This window comes from Carassius auratus, chromosome 12 (assembly GCF_003368295.1).
Source record: "Carassius auratus strain Wakin chromosome 12, ASM336829v1, whole genome shotgun sequence".
Taxonomy (NCBI): Eukaryota; Metazoa; Chordata; class Actinopteri; order Cypriniformes; family Cyprinidae; genus Carassius; species Carassius auratus.
Window position 1 is genome coordinate 1,053,478 of NC_039254.1, and position 19,639 is coordinate 1,073,116.

Consider the following 19,639-nt stretch of genomic DNA (forward strand, 5'->3'; position numbering starts at 1 on the left):
TTTCTTTATTATTATTATTATTATTATTATTATTACATATTATAATGCACTGCTTTAATATTAATTACTATAATTAATAATAATTTAACATTCTTATATAAAATACAATCCTATGATCAGAAAACATTTTTTACATTTTTGTATTATTATTATTATTATTATTATTATAAAATACATACATAATGCATAGTAAATTTGTTTTTAAACCGTGTTTATTATTAATATTTTTTTAAATATTATAATTTACAGCTTTAATAATTATTACTATAATTAATAATATAAATTATTATATTATTATAAAATGCATACATAATCATATGCATCACTAAGCTTTTAAACAGTTTATTGTTATTAAATATAATTATCCACTGCTTTACTAATTACTATTATTAATTAATTAATAACTTCCTATTCCTTTATATAATACAATTTTATGATGAGAAGACATTTTTTTTTTTTGCAATTATTATTATGATTGTTGCTTTTGTTGTTTGTTTTAACAACAACAACAACAACAATAATAATAATAAATGCACATTAAATGAACAGCTGTATTGTTATTGACTAAGATGAATAAAACAAGCGTATTGCCCAATGCAAGTTCATCCATAAACTAATAGAACCTTTTTGTAAAGCTTGACTAATAATTTTTCGTGGATTGAGCAAATATATGCAATAGTTGCATGTAGAATAATATAACGTTTTGATTTTTAGTTACACTCATTGTTATTTGCATCACTGATACAGTGTAACATCTACAGTAATTATGCATATTTTTGTTATTACTACAGTAAGTACATGCAATGTGTAACGGACACTGATGGAGTCTGATGATCTACAGACTGATGTCCTTCACGTTATATATTACAGCTCCGACGCGCTTTAAAGCATCTGACGTGTTTAGATTCCACCGTCTCTAAGACATCTAACATCTGAAGCATCACGAGGAAACTATTCCTCCGATGCATTAATGTCTTTCCCATTCCATCAGCTGACAGATTGATGTAGATCACAGCACAGCTATCAGAAAGCTTCAGGAGAATCTCTCACCCGGAGAACGTTCACGAACGCATCAAACTGCTCCTCCAGCGGAGCGCCCTCCGTCGGCAGAGGCAGACGATAATACCTGCACAAACACAGTTACATTATTATTATTAACCTTTTAAACCAGTGTTTCCTAAACTTTTTTAAGGCTTTCTTCATCCAGAGTTTTTGAATCAATCTCTTTTGAATTAATGATTCAGATATCATCTTAACAGTCGCTGGTCGCCACCTACTGGCATAATGTAGCATATGCAATCTATATTTAAAACCTCACATTCCTTTATTCACCTTTTATTCAAGATTCTTCTCTTTTCTTTAAAAACAGCGTTTCTTGAGGAAAGGAAAAGCTGCTCTTTTTCAAACATCAGTTATTTATGTGGAGAAGTAGCACTTCATTCTGAATAATACGGGGCGGAGTTATGAGCTTTGACTGACAACTTGAGGAACCAATGGCATTACAAGGTTAAGTCACATGCTCCTTTGAATGCTTTTCATTGGTTAAATATTTCTAAAAGCCACAAAGGGACATGACAATGACCATCAGCACTGATTTAGAATAATAAAGAGGAAGTTTCTGCTCATTGTGGGCACTGGTTCAGCCCCCGTGTGACACTGAAGCAGTAGATGTGTGCACCTGTATGTGGGCAGGGTGAAGCACGGACGCTTGAACACCTCCTCTGTGACGTGAACGTCCTCCTCACAGCTGATGGAGATCTTCTGAGGCTCTCCTTTAAAATGCTCGATGTCGCTGTAGACGTAGAACACGTTGTCGTTGAGTTTGGCGAAGTCCTGGAGCTGAAAACACAAATAACTTCGGATCAGCACATGCACATCCGTCTGTGATGTTAGCCGGAAATTAAGACGACAGGAACGCAGAAACATTGGAGTTTAAATGGGGAAATTATTATAAAATGTTTTAAAAAAAAATAAAAATAACATGCAAAGTATTATTTACATACAATGTATTATAACACTGTTTAATTAAGGTTATATAATACATTTAAAAAAAATGTTTTTATGTTCTTATACACGATAGCAACACAATGTCTTGGTTGTCTTGCCTAATACTATTCCATATTAATATTAGCAAAAGATTTTAATCATATTATAATTTATTATGATATTAGAAAACATTTAAATTATTTATTTTAACTAAATATATTACATTGCTTTAATATAATAGTATTTAATTAGAATGAATTAATATAAATATATTTAATACTGAGATCAGAATTATTTTAATTTACTATTATTATTATTATTATTACGTATGCTTCCCTGCTTAATAATGCATAAATATAAGCATTATAAAACCTAAATTCAGGAAAATAAATAATAATAATAATTATATATATATATATACACATACGCACACTGAAATAAATAAATTGTCATTATAATTAGAATTCAACATTCTTCTTATTATTATTTTTTTCTATTATATATTCTTCAATGCTTAAATAATAATAATTATAATAATTCAATAAAAGTATAACTAAACCTAAGATCAGAAAATATCACTACTATTATTAATTATATTTACATTGATGCATTATTAATATTATTATTATTATTAATCATAAAAAATATACGATTATACATATATAAAATATATATAAAATGATACAAATTATTATTATATGATACATGAAAATATTATGTATATTATATTATATTATATTATATTATATTATATTATATTATATTATATTATATTATATTATATTATATTATATTATATGTGTTAATAATTTTTTCTCCGATCTCAGGACAGAATGAATTTTAATTCCGTTCTTTCAGGTCTGCTTTCACGGTCTTCAGCGGTTTCTGTTCTGCACACACAGCAGTTTCGTGTTGTGTTGATCCGTCTCTGACCTCTCGTCTGATGGTGAGCTCCAGGTTCTCCGAGCACGCCTGGCGTCCGAGATCGTGCAGGTTCTCATGAAGGTTCTCCTTCCTCCTGGGAGTGTAGGGAAGAAAGTCTCCGTCTGAACGCAGGAACACCACGGGCTCCTCACGCAGACAGAAGAAAATCACCTCCTTTTGAGAGCAAACGCATGTAAATCAGCCGAATCACACTGGACTTACAGTCAGTCATCATCACGGTTATTCCAACTCATTGACTGAAAGCACTAAAACACATTTAGCTGAATCAACAGCATTATCTGCACATGGCTTTCTCCTGAGCACTGACCTGATGGCCTTCACCCTGCAGTCTCTGGAGGACCTGTTTGAAGCCACCCAGGCTGGGCTGGCCCATGCCGTACAGCGGGAAGCTGCCTTTGCTCCGGCGGAAGTTGGGCGCTCCGTACGAGCCGCTGGTGTTGAGGACGTCTGCTTTACTGAACACGTCCTGCACCATGAAGAAGGATCCCTGAGGAGAGCGTGATCGATCGGGTCAGCAGTCATCTCTACCAGCGCTTTAACACTTAGAAAACTCTTGTTAAACACAGTTAATGCTGCTTTTCCTTCCCACTCAACTGGTGTTTATGGAAGCCTATTTCTGACACCGAATAAAAAAAAAAAAAATATCTCACAATTCTGGCTTTTTTTCTCGCAATAGTTTATATCTCAGTCTTGAATTTTTTTCCAGGAAATTAACCTTTTTTTATTTTTTATTTTTTTTTTAAGCTTATATCAGTTTTTACTTTTTTCTCGCACTTGACTTTTTTGCATACTGTATATCTCAGGTTTAAACTTTTTCCTCGCAATTTTGACTTTTTTTGCTTATTTCTCAGTTTTTTCTTTTGCAATTTTGACTTATTAACTTATATATCAGTTTTGATTTTTTTCATGCAATTCTGAATTTCTTTAGTTAATCTCTAATTTTTGACTGTTCTGGCTTTCTTTACTTTTCCTCACAATTTTGTCTTTTTCACAAATGCAAATTTATATGTCACAATTCAGATTTCTTTTAATATCTCAGTTTGTCAGTTTTTTCTTTCTCTACCAATTGTTACTTTTGTTGTTTTTTTTGTTGTTTTGTTGATTTTTTTATATACCTCACAATACTAACTTTTCTCAGAATTATGAGATATAAACTCACAACTGTGAAAAATGCCAGTATTGTGATATGACAAGTTGCAATTAACTTTTTAATTTTTTATTCAGTGCCAGAAACGAGCTTTCAGAGTTTGCCAAAACTAATTTTTAAAGCATTTAAGCTGGTCGTTTATAACATTATTCATTATTCACACAAACATGATTAAAGTGTGTCCACACAGAGCAGTCCTCAAACTAAAAATGATTCATTTCTATGGAAACGTTCATAATGGCTAAATGATTTGATTTGTTGTTGATCCCAGTAAAATCACTAAATTAACAACAATAAATGTATGCGTTTGATAGATACTTTTATCCAAAGCAGTTTCCTTTGAATTCAAGCTAGACATTTTTTTCTGTAGGAATCAAATCCACACAGCAGATAAAATCACATATCAAACAGAACCGAGGCAGTTTATTATTTATTTTTTATTTCATTTGCCTATAAATATCTAAATGTATACACTGTGGTGGCATTTGTTATACTGCTTTAAAAAAAAACATAAAATTAAATGTATTAAAGTCAGTGTTTTTTAAGTATTTTTTGTTTTTATCTATGATTTTAATTAGTTTTGTTTAATTATCTGCATTTAAATTTTATTTTTTGATTGAAGTTTTAGCACTGAATTTTTTTTTATTAAATCTAAACCATAATGTACAAAAAAAAAATAGCTATCACTCTAAAAATTTTCATATTTATTACAAATATATATTTATAGAAAGAGAGCGATTTTTTTTTTTTTTTTTTTCAATAAATTTTTTTTAGGACTATTTAATGTAACAATTTTTTTTTTTTAACTCAAAGTCACAAACAAATTTTTGAAATTTAAATAAAATAAAATAGTACATCATTAATACTAAAGTAGCACAGAGGACGCCACAAAAGGCGAGAGAAAGAAGCTTTCATAATTGAGTTCAATAAAGATTTTTACAGTTGCAAAATGTTAATTATGAAAATTGTGACGTGCCATTCAAGTAGCATTAACTCCAGCTTTTATAAAACGAGCTGCTAAACGCCTAAATATTACTTCATGATGTAAAAAACCTGAGCATCAACAGCAGAAGATCATCAAGAAACACAATGTTCTGGAAAGGAGTGTTTGACAAGCGTGTTATCTGTTGATTTGCAGCGAAACTCATCAACGGCTCGTCAGCAAACAGAAACTAACGAGCAAACACAGAGACCAGGAGCCCAGCGTGAGCCCAGGAGCTTCAAAGCCTTCAGATAAAGGTGCAAACGTCCTGTGAGCGCCGAGCAGCGGGGAAGTGATTAATGAAGACAGAGACGTGTTCGGACACTTTTACCAGCTTCGGCTCGCTCCAAACATTTAGACACAAATCCACTGCGAGAAACATTACTGTACTGGCACCAAAGCAGAATGATTATCATCTTCATGTTGCATGGTATTTACTGCATAAATAAACCCAGCACGCACGATGCTGTAGTTTGCAAAAACTAAAATTTGATATGACATTAGGAAATTTACTAATTACTATGGTACTGTATGTACTGCACTTATTATTAATAATAATAATAATAATGCAACAAAAAACAATAAAATAAATAATAAAATAAAACACCCTATTAATGTATTGTTATTATTGATTATTTTGTTATTTATTTGTATTTAATTTGACTACAAATATCTGAATGTATACAATGTGGCAGCATTTACCATACTGTCATACATTTTCAATTTATTAATTTAATTAAAAAAAAGTTAGTTCAATGAAAATGTATTACTTTTCCATTACATTTTTATTTGTATATTTTTCGGTTTCATTTTCATTTATTTGTTGAAGTTTTAGTACTTTTACTTCGTGGTTTGTCATTTTATTATGTTTTTATAATATGAATATATTAGGACTGTCAGTTTAATGCACTAATTTATTATGAAAAAATAATGCATTTCAAATATTTTAAGGGTTAACGCACTAGCCCCGCCCCCAGACCTGTACATCATCATATATCTCATATAATTAACTGTTGAAAAAATATGATGCATGGGCAACAACTCCATAAATGCAAATGTTATACCCTAAAAAAAACAAGATATTGGTGCAAAAAGCCCCGTATGAGTTTTTGTCTCATATTTATATCATATGATAAGAGAGATCACACCAGAGGAGAGCAGTATTACACGATTTTGTATTTGTAGTATCACGTTTAAATGTGATTTTACACAACAGTAAATATGAAGCTGATATTGTGTCATATTTAAAAAAAATAATAAAATAAGTTGATATACAAAAAAATATATAAGAAAATAAATGTTTACATTTTAGTATTTTTTGTCATTTTTATTATTCTTTTTTAAATATGCCTATATTTTTTATTCAATTTTATTTCAGATTTCTCACCTGGACCAGATGGTGCTCAGGCATGTTGTCTGAGATCCTCCCAACTTTATAGTTCGTACGGACAACATCGTCGTGGATCTGAAACTCCTGTCTGCAGTTATACCTGCACACACACACACACACACACACACACACACACACACACAGAGACTCAATCAGGAGAACGATCGGTGACTGCAGGCGTCTCAGGACAGAGCCGGACGTACGTGATGACCACAGGAGCCACTTTATTAGTGATGATGGACTTGGCCTTGTTGTTGTGGATGCTGAGCGTCTGGAAGGAGGCGGAGCTCGCCGACCGCCTGCTGTCCGTCATCCCGTTGCCGTGGAAACTCTCATGCAGCGTGGGCTGGGGAGCAGCGCTGGCAGTCGTACCCATAATCCTCCAGCAGCTGTCAATCAAACACACACACACACACACACACACACACCATCAGACTCAAACTAAAGCAGTGATGTCAAACGATGTCTCCATGTCTCCATACTCGGGAAGCACAACAAAACTCTGGTTCTCAGACTGAGTGCGGCCCATTCACAGGGAAAATAAAATCTCCCAGTGTCCTCGGCGGAAGACAGATGGGAATTCCTGCTTCCCGCATCAACAGCTATTGAAATACAGCGGTGGAGCTCAAGCGGAGACGGACCGCTCGCACAAAAGGGTCTCGGCGCAGACAGGAAGTGCTCAGCAGCTGCAGGAAGCATCTGCGGTCGAACAGGCTGATCAGAGGAAGGATGCAGAACGCTCCTCGTTCTTAAGAGATGTACATCTCAGATCAGACGCACATTTCTAACTGTGAGAAGAGCTGGAGACAAACATACATCACACAGGTCTGCGCTGCGACACACAGCAGGGAGATGCAGGCTAAAACATCAAATAATTTTTTTTAAATATTTTAAAAACTAAATAAAAATGTAAAATAATTTAATGAATGAAAATAAAATGAAGTAAAAAATTAATTATAAACAATTAGATAATAAAAAAAAGTTAAAAAAATTCTAATGAATGCAATGAAATAAACCTAATAAAATAAAAAAATGAAAATAAAAAATATTTAAAATGGTAAAAACAAAATATAAAATGAAACTGAAAATAAAAGTAACGAAATAAAAAAATCTATTATAAACAATTAGATAATAAAAAAGTTCAAAAAATGAAATTGTAAAGAATGTAATGAAATAAAACAAACCTAATAAAATATACAAAATGTAAGTAATAAAATTAAAAATAAATAAAAAATAAGATAAAAATAATTCAATGAAACTGAAAATAAAACTAATTAAATAAAAAATAATTTTAATTAGATGATAAAGTAAAAAAATGGAAATTGTAATGAATGTAATTAAATAAAACAAACAACATTAAAAAATGTTTAAAAATATTAAAAAAGGTACAAAATTGAAAATAAAATAAAACAGACAATAAGAGTAATGAAAAAAATTTATTATAAACAAATAGATAATAAAAAAATCGAAAAAACTAAGAAAAAAATTAAATACAAAATATATTTAAAAATAAGAAAAATAATAATAAAATGAAACAGAAAATAAAAGTACTGAAATAATAATAATAACAATAAAATAAAATAATAAATTGTAAAAAAATAAGCTTCATTTTAAAATAAAAAGTAACAGACTATCAAACACCACAGTATTCCCACCGAATATAAAAGAGTCATTAGTCTCAGTTTGTAACCACAAGCCAGTTTTAGGAGACACACCTCTCAAACAGAGCTGCGCCCATCTTCAGGAAGTGTGAGCAGATTTCACAATATAACACAATCTCTTCACAATCCATCAAGGACATTATTATTATTTATGTCTCTAGTGAATGTGTCCTTCACAAACCTCGACTGAAAGAGGACGCTTCTCAGAATCACATCTGCAGTTTTCATTCACAAATATCTCAAGTGCGAACACAAACAGGGTTTGATCAGGTTTAATAGCTTGAATTAGTTTTACTTGAATAAGTTTTAGTATTCTTTAAGCACATTTTCGTCATTATTATTAGTTGTGGTTGTCTAATATGTCTATAAATATTTATTATAAAATAAAAGTAATTAAATAAATAATAATAATATAATAATAAAAATAATAAATTATAAAAAATAAGCTTAATTGTAAAATAAAAGGTTTATGGATTATGCAAAAAAATGAAAACAAAAGGTTGCGTTGAGAGTTGAATTAAAATAAATTTTAACATTAATGTTTTCATAGTTTTAATTTATCAGTTAATCATAATAGAATGATATGACGGAGAGTGAATTGTGCAAGAACTTTCATTTTCGTGGTAAAAATCCCTTGAGAGTGAAAATGCCCCGTTAAGTGCACTTCACAGTGTGGAAATCAGAGCACATGTGTAATCTGTGGTGCATGTGTAATAGACAGAAGGGTCAGAGTTACACAAACATGACAAAACACCTAAAAATCCCTTCAGCGGGGAAGTGCCTTCAGAAACATGAGGGTGTTGCGTGTGTTTAGTCCTAATGCATGGATCCAGTGATGCTCACATTAATGATTCACTGGGGTTTTACACTATGAACAGTCATTGTGTTGATAATTTGACATCCATCAGCAGTGAAGCACAGCACAACTTCACGACTTCACGACTTCCCTTATGAGTAAAAACAACTGCCCGGAAAAACTGACTTCCTCACACTACTTCCTGTTGCAACACCGCGGAGATGTGCATGTTACTTCACCATGGCACTGAACCATTTACAGAGTCACACACCGTAATATTTACAATTCAACTGAGGTTCCTGTGAACTAATAACCTCCAGGTTAAAAAAAATGTTTTTAGATTTTTTTGCATAAGACGTAAAATTTAAATCACACCACCTTAAATCACACACTTGATATAATTCTAAAACATGCCATTACAAACAAAACAGCTATAAAAATAATTGCAAATGTTAGTAAACAAGTTAGTAAATTTCTATATTTTACTTAAAATAAACAAATAAATAAAATAAACAAATAAATAAAATAAATAAATAAATAAAAATAAATAAATTATATATATATATATATATATATATATATATATATATATATATATATAAATTAAATACACTAAAATATGACATTAAAATTAAACCAAAACAATTGCATTATATAGTTATAATATTATAATATAATAGTTATTAAACAAGTGAATATTTACATTATCAAAACAAATATATATATATATATATATATATATATATATATATATATATATATATATATATATATATATATATATATATATATATATATATATTTATTATGCACACAAAAATAAAAACAAACAAATAAATTAATAAATACTAAAACAACTATAAAATGTCAAAAGTTAGTAAAATATATTTTAATATTTTAGTAAAAATAAATGCATTTGAACAACACCCAAATAAACAAGTAAATAAATAAAATAATGCTAAAACATGGCAATAATCAAACTACCAAAAAGTGAAAATTTTGTAAATATATTTTATAAATATTTTATAAATATATAAAAATAAATAAATTTGAACACACACATACTTACCCAAAAGTATTGCATTAATAATAAAGCAAAACCACTATAAAATTATTTGCAGACATTAGTAATTAAATTTTGATATTTTAGTTACACAGCACGAAACATGTGAAGACATTAAAATAAAATACTACTTGAAAACAGAAACCATTGCATCATCACTTTGTGCTAGAAACATGGTACTTTTGTCAGCAAGAGTGTCAAAAACCCACAGTGCATGCAACAATCAGAAGAAGGGGATAAAAGCATGACTGCAAACTAAATATCAGCTCTTGAACTGAACGCAAATACACTGTAGGTTTTCCCAGAATGCACCAGGAAAAACTGTGCATCACACGCAAGCATTTACAGATCAGAAATAGCACATAATTACAGTTATTCTGAACGGCTCTGAGAAGCACAGCCCAATATGAACACCAGTGGTGGACGAAGTACACAAATCAAGTACTTGAGTAAAAGTACAGATACATATGGTCAAATATTACTCCAGTAAAAGTAAAAGTACTCCTTTTTCAATTTTACTCAAGTGAAAGTACAAAAGTACTCAATTTTTTATGTACTTAAGTAAAAAAGTACTGCAAGATAGATGTTTGCAATTTTATATATGCTACTTAATTAAATTTTAAATTAGCACATTTTTTTTATAATCCTACTGCTCAAAATACCAGGGATTTTTTCCAAAATAACCACTATATGGAGTCAAGATATTTTTGTTGTTGATATGGACTACGCTGATTAGAGTAATGTTCACTGTGAAGCTTACACTGTGATGTACCTGAGAGAAAACAGAGATGACCATCTGATTTTCACCAGTAAGAACAAAGTATTTTAAAGTTAGTTGTTTTACAGAACATCAAAGTTACAGTACAGACCAAAAGTTTGGACACACCTTCTCATTCAAAGAGTTTCCTTTATTTTCATGACTATGAAAATTGTAGAGTCACACTGAAGGCATCAAGAGAGTATTTGACAAGATTGTTTGGTCTTCTATTTGAGCAAGAAGGAGAGTGATGGGGTGCTGCACCAGATGACCTGGCCTCCACAGTCACCGGACCTGAACCCAATCCAGATGGTTTAGGGGTGAGCTGGACCACAGACAGAAGGTAAAAGGGCCAACAAGTGCTAAGCATCTCTCGGGGAACTCCTTCAAGACTGTTGAAGACCATTTCAGGTGACTACCTCTTGAAGCTCATCAAGATAATGCCAAGAGTGTGCAAAGCAGTAATCAAAGCAAAAGGTGGCCACTTTGAAGAACCTACAATATGACATATTTTCAGCTTTACACTTTTTTGTTATGTATATAATTTCATATGTAATTCCACATGTGTTAATTCATAGTTCTGATGCCTTCAGTGTGAATCTACAATTTTCATAGTCATGAAAATAAAGAAAACTCTTTGAATGAGAAGGTGTGTCCAAACTTTTGGTCTGTACTGTATGACATGATAATAAGGCCTGAAGTTAGGAAGAACATTTTAAGGAAAAAAATAATAAAACAAATTTCATAATGATTTTTTCCTTCTCAAATCTTGTCTGTGGTTTAAAAACACCCCTGGCCAAACGGGGTGCATCTCTTCCCACTGATAATTACTGTAGTTACCATGTTCTGAACATCACATCCTTTCTTTTCTAACCAGATGTAATCTATATATATATATATATATATATATATATATATATATATATATATATATGTGGCTGAATAAAAATATTTGGACATTATAAAAATTACATCAATTTAGCACTAACAAGCTTGTTAGCTAGACAGTTAGCATCAGCTAACAATATTTACTTATTTTCAGTACGATGAACATTCATGTCTGTCTACTCGTCTATTTAATCCAAACAATATACATATGTATAAAGTTACTGTCGATAAACAATATAAAAACAGACGTAACATAGGACATTTTAATAAAACTGTTAACATTACGGCAGCGGTGAATTTGAACGTGCATGAGTTATTGTATTTAATCTGTGTTATTTTATGGGGGGGGGGGTTGTTGTTGTTGTTTTTTTTTACGTACAATTGATGTGTCTGCATCGTCTGCACTCGAGCATTTCAGTGGGCTTAAATAGATCACTCTTTACAACGGATTTAGTTCCCAAACAACTGACAGTTTTGACCTAAATATGATTTTCAGTTACAATAATTAATCCAAAATTTCGACATAACTTACTTTTAGCAACATCAGACGCACGCGCGCTCACAAGATCTCCCGGTTCTTACTTCTGGAGACTCGCACTAAACGGTTCATTTGAATCAGTGAGTGGTCGACTCCAGAACAGCTGCAATCGGATCATTCTAATTCGTAAACGAATCGTTTGGTGCGATTCGCGATCCGATTTAAAAGTATATTTTGAAAAGATTCAGTTCGTTCATGATGAATCAGACACCGCTTCTGCGTGTCGGAGCACGTGATATTATAGGGAGTAACGATATGTTTTATGAAATGTAGTGAAGTAAAAAGTACGATTTTATGCTTTGGAATGTAGTGAAGTAAAAGTAAAAGTTGCTCAAAATAAAACTACTCCAGTAAAGTACAGATACCTGAGAAATGTACTTAAGTACAGTAACGAAGTAAAGCTACTCCGTTACTGTCCACCACTGATGAACACACATGAACACAGCTGTCTTGTTAAACTGTTAGACAGATGTTCGTTCTGCATCCACCGATGAACGTCAAACTGCTTTGAGCGACAAGAAGGAGTGTGAATGTGTGTGTTGTGGGTTAGTGAAGAGCAGTGTGACCCACAGACATCACGTCTCTCACTGAAAACACTCGCTCCAATCAAACCACAGCACTGAGAAAGACATCAGTGAAACTGCATTCAGCATTTCAGAAACCATCGTCTAGACTCAAATCATGTGCTTTACGAGCCGAGCCTCAAACAGCGGCTCGATGAGGATAATCCATCTCTGCTTTTATTCAATTATACAAATATACATTATAAACGCAAAGACAGGACGCATACAAACACTTTGATCTGGAACAGGCAATATCTGCTATATCAGCTAATGCATTTAAATTTAAAATGTAAATTTAATTAAATTTTTGCATTTAATTTAAATTGTGTTTGCATTTTAATATTCAAATGCAAACACAACTATAAAAATAAACTTACGTAAATAAGTTTATATAGTAAGAAAATAAGTTATTAAAATATAATTCAATATTGTATTAAAGAAATATAATGAACATATATAAACATTATAATATATCGATTTTATTTACAGATTTCAAAATTAATTTATACAAATTTCATAAATAATGATATAAGTATATTTTTGGACATTTTATTAAAATAAATATATTTTATGCACACACACAGACATGTACATAAAGACTAACATGAAAATATTTAAATTTATATTACATTATATTATATATAAATGGATTTAATATATAAACAACACATTTTTCTTAAATGCATGCATATGTGTGTATATATAATAAATATACACAATGCACACATATATTACGTAAACAAAAACTTTGAAGTTTAATAAATAAATAAATGAAGATAATATACATTTTAAAAGTTAGTAAGTATATTTAGATATTTTATTTATAATTAATATTAGATTTATTTTAAAATAAATGTGTGTTATCCATATAAATATATACATAAAATATTATCATAACAAATCAGTGTGGTGTAACCGACAGGAACTCATTTTTGTTATGTGTCAAGAAAACCATAAAACAGGAAATGACATCACAGAGAGGTCGTCGACTGGTAACACCCTGTGATATTCCTCAATTTCATGAGGTTTGTATTAAAAAATACCCTGAAAAGTGTCTTCAAAAAGACATAAACACAAATTTTATTCTATTTGTTACTTTGACACGTTTAAGGATCATTCAAGTTTCTTTTGAAGCGTATGAAGTTGGTTTTTGTCAGAATTAGACGTTTCTTCAGTCTGTACACAAAACAGACAAGAAACACAGAATACAGAAATATTTCAGAAACAAACTCAATCATTCAAAGCCAAGATGTTCATAAAACTCCCCGAGATGATGATTAAACACCGCGCAGACTGTGCTCAAACAACATGAATCACTAAAACAAGCAAATCTGCACAAAACACACACACACACACACACACACACACACGCTGGAACTGACCGTACCTGAGGACACACACACCGCAGCAGCATCAAATCCACAGACGTCTGGGCAGAGCGACAGCACAGCGAGTGTGTGTGTGTGTGTGTGTGTGTGTGTGTGTCAGCCTCTGATTAGCAGTCTAACACAGCGAGAGTGATCTTCAGTCCGAGCGTCAGACACAAACACACGCTCAAGAAGAGCGGCGTGATAAATCCATGTGTGTGTGGAGGATGTGTGGGTGGGTCTTACAACACACACACACACACACACACACACTCACACACAGACACACAGACACACACATTACCACATGAATTAAAAGCTCTCCACAGAGTGAGTGTGTGACTGCCTCCCCTACAAACACACACACACACACACACACACACACACACAGACACACAGACACACACACACACACAGACACACACACACACACACACACACACACACAGACACACACACACACACACACACACACACACACACAGACACACACTCACGAGCTCCTAACAGCATGTGTGTTTACATCACGTAATTCGCCGCAGCTCTCGTAAGTTAGCACATCACACTAATCACTTCATTCGTAAGCAATTAAGACACTCCGTCTTCGTCAACACACACACACACACATACAGCTGAGCAAACACAGTAAACCTCAGCACAGGTTTCAGGGAAGACACACACACACACACTCATCCCAGGACAGGACAGAGAGTAAATACTGTAAAAGCCAATGTACTTCATTCAAATCATCTAAAATACAAAATAACTACTGAAAGAATTCTAAATGTTAGCAAGTATATTATTATAGATAGATATATAGATATTTCATATTTCTATTTAATATATTATAGCCTTCCCCATAAAATAACGCTTTTCTTTATTTCAGGAAGCATTTTTTTCGTCAACCGTGGATTTTTGTAATTTCCAGATTTTGTTGTGAATGTTGTCTCTAAACTACAGCGGAGTAAACTGACATTTATCTTGCTCCATATGGAATTGGTGCTTGGAAATTAGTGAATTTATTCAATATTTCAGCTAATTTATTTACATTTTCAGCTATGCAGAAGAGTGTAGTTCTTTCAGAAGCATTTCATCCAATCATTATCATGAGAGTTAAGCAGATCTTGTGAAAGCGATCGGACTGTGTCCAGTTCCTCTGAATCACAGGCTTCTCAAGGACACTCTTCAGAAAACACTTCTGATGGAGAGAAAACAGCACAAACTCTCTGAGAGAGACACACAGCGCAGGACCATCTCCATCTCAAACACACATGAACACAGAACACACACATCCACACACATCAGTCTGAGCTGAGGCTAGTGTGGGTCTTATTAAGTCATTTGTTAAACGTAATTGTGACTTTCACATAAGACTTTTGTACTTTGAAATCTAAATGTTATAGATACATAAATGTATAAATATATGGAATATTTATTATTTAGAAATCATATACTAAACATATTTATTTGTATATATATATATATATATATATATATATATATATATATATATATATATATATATATATATATATATATATATATAAAATAAATACATATTTTACATATAAAATATATTCAAAATATATAAATACAAATATAATTTAAAATACAAAATTGTAAATACCTATTTAAAAATATATCATATATATTTAAAATTATATTAATAAAATTAATACATATTATAAAAAATATTTTTAATTCAAAAACTATACACACATTATATTTAATGTATATAAAAAATATTTTTATCTTTTTTTCACATATTTATACATTTTGTAGGCCTATATGTGACCCTGGAGCACAAAACCAGTCATAAGGATATATTTGTTTTTTATTGAGATTTCTGCATCATCTGAAGCTGAATAAATGATCTCTCCAGTGATGTGTGGTTTGTTCGGAGGACAATATCTGTCTGAGATACAACTATTAGAAAATCTGGAATCTGAGGGAGCAAAAAAATCGAAATATTGAGAAAATCATCTTTAAAGTTGTTCAGATGAAGTTCTTAGCAATGCATATTACTAATCATACATTAGGTTTTTATATATTTACTAAATATCTTCATGATCTTTACTTAATATCCTAATGATTTTTGTCATAACAGAGATGTATAACTGTGACTCATACAGTGTATTGTTGTCTGTTTCTACAGACACATGTATAGTTGGATGTGAGCTGATGTTGATGTGAGAACAAACCCATCCACACCTGTGTCTTCCTCCGTCAGTCTAACAGTGTGATGAACTTGAAGAGATGAATGCGAGACCAAAGCCAGAAATCATGCATCTCTCTCTTTTTTCCTGAGGCTCTGTGAGATTTTGCCCTTGTGGTACTCTACAGTTTAACATGAAGAGAAATCAGTTTGAAGCTTCTGGATTTAATGAGAGAAAGGAGGCAAAGCAGACGAGGAAGCAGCAGAAGATCGAGTGACGTGATGATGCTCTGAAGCAGTGAACAACATTTCAGCTTCCTGTGAAACTTCCTCCCAGGGCTGTGAGAAACCAAACCGTTTCCTGCTGACTCTCTCATCAATGCACTTTTGTGTTTAAACATCCGTTTCCGAGCGGACTGACCGCTTCACACCTGAGTGTGTCCACGGGAAGAACACTTTCCTGTCAGGATTTGCCCTCAATGATCAACCTCACTCATTTAGACATTATATTCACTGCAAAAGAAGGGTATGCAGAATACAAAAAGATTCGTTCAAACGAATCGACTCACTGAATCAGATGCAGAGTTTAAACATTTTCATGCGTTTCTTGTAACTTATCCTCTACATATCACACACTTGTTATAGTGTGCTAGAATCTGATCAGATTTAATCGTTTTCATGCAGTGTAGGGATATAATATAGACTTCATATGATATAAACTAAAAATACAAATGCTGATTTCTATCCTGGTAGACATGAAATCATGGTTTTAAACAGGGCATTCAGCCAGACACACAGTGGGAAGAACACATCTATGCTGTCTTCACTAAATGACACAGCCGTACGATCACTGGACTGACAAACAGATAAAAGCTGGACCATGTGACATCTAGTGGCTGAAATCATCTGTGCACATCAGGCATTCAGTGAACAAACCACAAACACAAAATCAGCTTAAAACTAAATACACCACAACCCAAACACACAGCACATTCACTGCATTCAATCACAGCGGCTGTATCTGTGCAGGATTCATCTCAAATGATGACCAACCCATCCAAAAATAATCCCGAATCTCATTTATTCATGAAGTGATTTTTGTTTTGAATAATCCATGAATTATAAAATAACTGTTTTACAATCCATGTCCATACTGCCATAATCAGATGTCATTTCAAGGGGGGGAAATAATTTTGCATAATTCCCAGCTATTTACAATTAATATTTCTGTTTCTGTATAGACACACACTTAAAATCTCAATTACAAAAACATATTTAAAACACCACACTGTGAACCAGCGGGGCATGTTGTCACATTACAATATATTGGGTAAGTTGTCACAATAGGAACTTGATGTTTATTGACATTGACTAAAGAATTAAAAATGTAAAATCTTATGTTTTTAAACTGTTTAATGGCTTATTCAGCTAAACTTAAAACAGCAAGACAATTATTAAACATAAAATAAAACAAAAAGCGGCTAAAATAGAAATGGCATCCCATTGTGAGGTTTATAGTTTGTCGACTCGTATGGAGGAATCTTGTTTAATTTAGAGGACAGGATTCACAACCCAAAAATATACATATTAAGACAGTTTAACACTAAACATCATCTTGTGACAACATGCCCCAGCCTCAAACCTTCACATTTCTTAAAGTGACAGTCTTGTGAACTTCAAAAGCAGATCAAACACCATCTTTCACTTTAAATGCACTATATTGATAGCTATGTCAAAGTTTCTTGCAAGACTCTTTCCAACCAGAGGCAAAATGAGTTGACACTGTTTTTAATTGGCCTCATTTCTATAACGATCTCTACAAATGACCCCTTTATCGGACTTTATCTCAATCCCTAACGCAAACTGCTCTAATCTCGCACTGACAGGGTCAAACAGACGGATTATTCACAGTTCTGATGGAGAACCGAAACGAACTTCATCACCATTCATCTTCAGAAGCGTGAACATTAGCATCTCAATCCACTAATATCAAATCGCTTTCATGTGGATTGATCAGATTCTGGCATGTAGGTTTCATCCATATTCAATAATGAGAAGCAGGATAGATTACATCGTATTTAATGAGGAGTTTCTAATCGGAGATGTTAGGATGAAGCTCACCAAGTTTGTCAAGAACTTCCCAAAACTTTTTAAAAATATTTGGCATTTTTTCAATGCATCTCCTGACAATTAAGGAAACGTTTCGTGTTTTATTGTTGGAGTGAAATATGACGTTTGTAGTGAGATTTATTCTATTTATGTGATTAGTTTACATGAGAGATGTAGGCTACCTGTTTAAGATCCAGAAGCTCAGCTCAGGGTGTGAAAAACTTCACAAGTTCCTCCAATATCACAATGATGGCCGTGAATGTCTACGTAATCGTTAGTTTAATCGAGTTCTCGTTTACTAAACTACAACAAAGTAACTCAGAGCGACACATTCGCAAATGATTCTCTTTTGATTGTTGCGAGGTCTAATTCGAAAACGAATCGTTCTTTTGAATCGGTTCTTTGAAATGACTCGGTCGAGTTCAAATAGTGGTTTTTGAAACCCTGATCAGTTATACTAGATCAGTTGTTTGGAAGTGTAAACTTACAGAACTGGAACCGTTTACTACATTTTGATTCGTAAAACACCAAAAGATTCATTCGAGCGAATCGACTCACTGCTTCAGACCCATTTGAAACATTTCCCGAGCATTTCTTGTAACGTATCTCCTCTGCATGAAACATGTGTGCGCTCTAAACTGATTTACACACCTCGCACTCGATATAGTGTGTTATAATCTGACCAGAGTGAATCAGAGTCGTGTAATCTATCGCAGAATCAGTAACATACCGACACACTGACGCTCAGATTATATCAGCTCGGTTTCTAGCACACACTGCTTTTTATGCTTCTCTCTTTTCTCAACTGCAGCAATGCAGCTTCACCCGACATGCAGTCTACATCCATGCATGCATGTGAGGAGAAGCTCGATCACATAAGCAGTGCAGAAACTGAATCACTCACCATCTCCCGTGAAACCCTCCGCCTTCACAACAGAGCAAACACACTCCAGCAAATCTCTGAGAATCGAGAGAGAGAGAGAGAGAAGGCAGGCACTCGTGGTTTGGAAGACTAGCTCTTTGAGCATGCGTGTGCTCTCTCTCTGTGTGTGTGTGTGTGTGTGTGTGTGTGTGTGTGTGTCTGGTGCCAGGCGCTGAAAAGATCAACAGTTCAACCAGACATATAGAAATTGTGTGGTGCAGAGTGTATTTTATCCTATCTAGTGATTCTAATCATTAATTTCCATTAAAAAGTAAAAAAAAATTTCAGTGAAGGATAAATGCTTATATTTTGTAATATAAAAAGTCCAACTCTGTTTTTCATAGTTGCCTAATACACTCTGCCTCACACA

At 32.7% G+C, this 19,639-nt stretch overlaps 1 protein-coding gene across 2 annotated transcripts in view; it reads right to left on the minus strand.

The window, feature by feature from the left end:
• Nucleotides 1-19,405, minus strand: part of LOC113111383 (paladin-like) — a 37,628-nt gene extending 18,223 nt beyond the window's left edge. Inside the window, exons 1-7 of one of the 2 annotated variants that reach the window (XM_026276024.1) lie at nt 19,252-19,405; nt 6,654-6,839; nt 6,448-6,550; nt 3,239-3,418; nt 2,920-3,084; nt 1,679-1,839; nt 1,051-1,126 (exon numbers count right to left, since the gene is read on the minus strand). In XM_026276024.1, coding sequence (XP_026131809.1) covers nt 1,051-1,126; nt 1,679-1,839; nt 2,920-3,084; nt 3,239-3,418; nt 6,448-6,550; nt 6,654-6,826 — 858 coding nt within the window. In that variant the 5' untranslated portion in view covers nt 6,827-6,839; nt 19,252-19,405. Of the gene's footprint in view, nt 1-1,050; nt 1,127-1,678; nt 1,840-2,919; nt 3,085-3,238; nt 3,419-6,447; nt 6,551-6,653; nt 6,840-14,103; nt 14,238-19,251 lie in introns of those variants that run through there. The other variant, XM_026276025.1, reaches the window with a different exon arrangement.
• Between the last annotated feature and the right edge of the window lie 234 nt (nt 19,406-19,639).